This window comes from Drosophila yakuba, chromosome 2L (genome assembly GCF_016746365.2).
Source record: "Drosophila yakuba strain Tai18E2 chromosome 2L, Prin_Dyak_Tai18E2_2.1, whole genome shotgun sequence".
NCBI classification, from domain to species: domain Eukaryota; kingdom Metazoa; phylum Arthropoda; class Insecta; order Diptera; family Drosophilidae; genus Drosophila; species Drosophila yakuba.
Genome location: NC_052527.2, coordinates 20,228,796 through 20,233,408, shown reverse-complemented (window position 1 = coordinate 20,233,408; position 4,613 = coordinate 20,228,796). Strand labels below are relative to the sequence as shown.

The following is a 4,613-nucleotide window of genomic DNA, read 5'->3' as shown; positions in this document are numbered from 1 at the left end:
GAATATTATTTACGAAAATGAAACTGGTTTTAATATTCCGTGTGGAATAGAAATGGGCTCTTTCCCGCTTAACCCTTTCAGGGGGATGCCAGAGAAGAAAGCTAGCACATTGAAAACGCAATGGAGCATTGGTATAGAAAAATTGTGCCGTAGCAAAACATGGCTTTTGTTTTAGCCCTAACCGCAGACAGATGTCCCAGCTAAAAGCTTTTCCTAAAAAAAAATTCCAGACCCCGATCCCCCATCACATGACAGGCACAATTTCTCAATTTTCTTTCGGAGGCAAGCCAAGAGATCTTTTACTTTCACTGACGACGCACATTCTTGGAGCGCCGCTTGGCCTCGACGGAGTTTCTATTGAGAAAGACAGCCGCCTCGAAATCCCGCAACCAATCCTCATCCGAATACTGATGTCGCCGATGGCCCAGGCATCCGCCCAATTGGCAGTTCAGTTCCTTTTGCTGGTTGAGAAACAGCGAGGTGCGTGACTTAGGCACGACTATCATGTTGACCAGGTGCATCTGCATGTCGCAGTACAGCTGCCTCTTGGTATTGCATTCCTCCAGCGACTGCTTATCTCGCAGATACAATTCACTCGAGGAATGGGTGCGTCTCAGGTCACAGCTCGACCTGAAGCCCAGCGATAGAGTGGACTGTGAGCGGTTTAAGCCATGAGGCCCGCCTCCTATGGGCTTTTTATTCTGAACGGAGCTGGTCGGGATTGGCACCAGTTTTCGCAGTTCGTGCACTTCATTCTCCAAGGAGTCCATGCGTGCCTCCATTTTGGTCAAAACCACACTGGGTGTCAGCTTTTCCGAACTTCCTTTATCCGGGGCAAAGGATCGGCGAACCTTTTGAGCCACTCTTTTAGCAGGGGGATCCCTGACCCAGAGCTCAACCAATGATTCCTTGACCCCTTCCTTTTGCTGCTTAACAATCGGTTTCTGCTTATGCTTCTTCGATTTGGATCTGGGGAGGAAGGCAATTGTAACGGGAGGATTCACCACAATGGGTCCGTCGGCAAATCCATCAGTGCGTCGCCTCGTATCCGGTGGCAAGAATTGTGGGGAATGGGTTGCCTCAGATCGACTGGCTCCTCTGGTATCACCCACTTGCTCCACCTCTTTATAGCTTCCACTTGGCGTTTGATACTCATTCCTGTGGGTCATGATGTCCCTTAACAAATCCGTTGAAAGTGGCACTATTCGCTTCTTACGGGAATATTCCATTGACTCCATCTTACCAGTATATTACTTTAATTTTGAAACAATCTGGGTGACCAAACTATGTCGAAATGTATTTGGATGTAGAAAGTACGATAATAAAACCCTTCATTTTTGAGTGGAAAACAAATGAATTTTATGCAGTGTTGTATTTCAGTTCAGAAGATTTTGTTTATATAACTTGGTATTTAAAAATTTGCAGAAGGCAGAAGGAGGAAAATACGATTTATTTGATTGCAATACCAAGATTCCTTCCCAACGTCAGCATTTTACAAGTTTTATAGCCACTTACTTTTACTGATTTTTCTAGGGGCCATTAGTTTAAATAAGCACCTTTTAAAATGTTGTCATATATTTTGTCAAATGAAAAACATTTAAATGCACACAAGACACTAAGGAAAGTAAGGAGTTGCGCTTAAATTTAAAGGAGTTCCCTTGAAAATTTTCCAAATGTTGTAGGGTCCTCGGATACCTGGCAACAGAAATGGAGCTCGGAAGAGACATCTTCAAAAGGACGTTAGAATTTTCACGTATGTGTCAAATTAAGAATAAGACACACTCGCCAAGAAATTGCCTCTAATCTCAGGATGCCATTAATCAAGAAGTTCTGCTATTGTTTTAGTCTAAGAAGTGGCGCCCTAACAATTGCGTATGTAGGTCTTACCATAGATGTATTAGATTCAGTAGCCACTATATATACTGAGTCGCAGTATTGCGGTGATATATTACTCCTCTGGATAATTTCCACCGTTTGGAATATCATATCCGAAATGGTTCTTTTGACTGCACTTCATCGGGTAAGATCAAACTACCAAGAAAATAAGATCTGGGCTTACAATTATTTATTCAGACTTAACAAATGAATAAAACCATTCTATCGAAATACTTGCTTTTTATCTGAGCGTAGTTCTTTGTTCCAGGATAATCCGCACCTGCTTCCGGTCCACCTAGTGACTTGTCTCTGTGGCCTGATCCTCGAAATGACCAACCACATGTGGATTGCCTCCCTCGGTATAACCGATTACATTTTGATGTCCTATGCGTTCTTTTTGATTGCCTGTAAGTGATTCGCTCCATTGAGGACCTCCTCTTGACCGCTTCTACCTCCACCCGAATCAATCCCCCACAGATGTAGCTGCGGACGTCGTGGTCGTGCTCAGCTACTACCAATCGGAGATTTAGTGGACCACTCCGATTACCCATTAACCCAGGCGGCCGACCGAGCGCAGCATGTAGCATTTTGTGGCGCGCGATTAGGCGCGAAAATTTATTTGGAAAATGTTGCGCAATCGGGCCGTGCATAAATCGTGGCCAATTGTCACCAGCGGATTGGCAACCGAACCTCACCGACCTGCGTTTAATTATCGCCCCGCCAGCGCCCGCCGAGCTACATGCGTGCTAATTGACCAGGCTGAAGCTCAGCGCTGCTCCAATCCGAATCCGAATCCGACTCCAGCTCCGAATCCCAGTCGCATTCCCAGTGCAAAAGTCCAAATGATAACCGCGACGATGAAAACGCATGCTGAGCCAAATGAAAATTATGTTGCAATCGGGCAGGCGTGCTGCCCGCTGGCTGGTCACTGAACCGCAGTTTGCACCACCATCCATGGGGCTTAATTAATTTCCTTGATTAATTGAAAGTGCGCCTTGCTCGCAGTATTTTCGTTTTCTGTCTCTTTTTTTTTGTACTTATTTTTCTGGGCCATGGTATGTTTATGTGTATTTTTGGCAGTGCAAAGTTGAAGGCAATAAGAAAAATCGCTCCGGATTCGATTCGGTAGTATGTGATGGGCGTCGCCCTGGCCAACCCTTGGCCATTACTCTTGGCCCGATCCGATCCGAATTGATCGGATGCGATCCGTTCCTTTCCTTTTTCCCAGCTGGTATTCGATTATGGCCGAAATTATGATCCTTGTTTGGTGGATTCAGGGCAATTGTCTTGGGATGCCCTGTAAAATATATGAGCAGCTTTTTAAGTAGTTTTCAACATATTTCAGTTATAAACAGAAAAATTAGTCTCCCAAATAAAATCTTTAAAAACAATGACTCTATACAAAACGATTCAGACCATTCAACTTGAGCAATGACCATACATCACCACCAAATCGGAAACATAATCTTTGACCTTGTCAACCCACTGAGACGCAAGTACATCAAGATAAATTAAGGCTCAATTGCGGATTCAACATCAGGCCAACTAACATCCATCATTCCAGTTTTATGGCCGGTCAATAGAACCTGGAATACCAAGCAAGTCAATATCCAGGGGTAACTGAGCAACTACAATTTAACTTGCAACGTTCACCGAAAATTCACTGGTTTCATAAAATATTACGATAAATGTCGCTTTCAACATTTATAAGCCAAAAAGATTTTAATACTTTATTGCTTAAAACCGCAAAGCGACAGTAAACGCTCCTACTTTAAGAAACAAAATGCAATCGCATTGAGGAGAATCGAAAATAAGGAAAACAAGAAAAATGAATTGTCTTCATTTTGTAATTTAATGGTATTTTATTGAATTTCTGATGCGGATGGGTAGGCCCAAGGCGGATTGCCCCATCCATGGGTTCGGAATGGGTATCTGTATCTGTACATGTATCTGTATCGGAATCGGGATCCCTACCCATTGCATCGCATCCCATCCGATGCGATCTTCTTCAGCCTGTTGACATTTAAAATATGGCCGCGTGTCAATGCGACTGCCCTACGCCCATTTTTAAGTCAGGTTTACATTTCGATTTCGGTTTCGATTTTTAATTCGCCACTCGCCACGAAATCCCAGCGTAAATTCAATTTGAAGGTCCGAAGGCCTGCAGAAAAATGTGCTTTCACTTGACCCGCAATTCTGCGTAAATAAATTTTATCGCTTCGCTGACACGTGCGCGTAATATTTCATTAAATTTAAAAACTACAGCAAAGGAAATATACAAAGCTAAAAAAAACCAAAAGAGTAAATAAATATAATTGCGTTCGGTTCAAAACGGCAGCATAAACAAATCGGCGATTGCATCGTAAGTTCGTTTTCAATTTGGCAAGTTTGACACTTGGCCAGTTTGGGCCAGTTAGTGAGTGTCCCCCGATCCCCGCCAGGCATTCCAAGCCAAGTCTCCAGATCTAAAGTCCGATGTGTGTGCCACCTACGTTGGCTTACACTTAGTCCAGCTCTTACTCCAGCGTGGAGTCAACCTGGAGTCAACCTGTCGTGGCTACTGCCGTCTGCCATTCACTTGCCGGCAGTGCGTGCTGCAGTTGCTCCTATGGCTGGCTGTCCAGTTGCTCCAGTGCTCCGGCTGCTCTGATTGCGAATGCCAATTGTGGCCGAAGCAATGCCAATGTTTATGATGGCTCATAATTTGTTTGCCCATGGCCAGATCGTAAATGCAGCTC

At 44.2% G+C, this 4,613-nt stretch overlaps 2 protein-coding genes across 5 annotated transcripts; one reads left to right on the top strand and one right to left on the bottom strand.

Annotated features, from left to right (window-relative positions):
- Window positions 1-261: 261 nt before the first annotated feature.
- On the bottom strand, window positions 262-1,348 carry LOC6529016. Its single transcript, XM_002090012.4, has one exon. It carries the CDS (start codon window positions 1,236-1,238, stop codon window positions 306-308), a length of 933 nt encoding a protein of 310 aa, XP_002090048.2. The 5' UTR covers window positions 1,239-1,348; the 3' UTR covers window positions 262-305.
- Window positions 1,349-1,543: 195 nt separating this feature from the next.
- On the top strand, window positions 1,544-2,890 carry LOC6529015. 4 transcript variants are annotated; one of them, XM_039370937.2, is made up of 6 exons: window positions 1,544-1,624; window positions 1,683-1,753; window positions 1,810-1,876; window positions 1,934-2,020; window positions 2,144-2,282; window positions 2,353-2,890. In XM_039370937.2, the coding sequence occupies exons 1-6, from the start codon at window positions 1,565-1,567 to the stop codon at window positions 2,403-2,405; spliced, it is 477 nt and encodes a 158-aa protein (XP_039226871.1). In that variant the 5' UTR covers window positions 1,544-1,564; the 3' UTR covers window positions 2,406-2,890. The 4 variants fall into 4 exon arrangements, with proteins under 4 accessions (XP_039226871.1, XP_039226870.1, XP_039226872.1 ...); XM_039370936.2 differs by having other exon boundaries at window positions 1,810-2,020; XM_039370938.1 differs by lacking the exon at window positions 2,353-2,890 and having other exon boundaries at window positions 1,810-2,020; window positions 2,131-2,212.
- The last annotated feature ends 1,723 nt before the right edge of the window (window positions 2,891-4,613 follow it).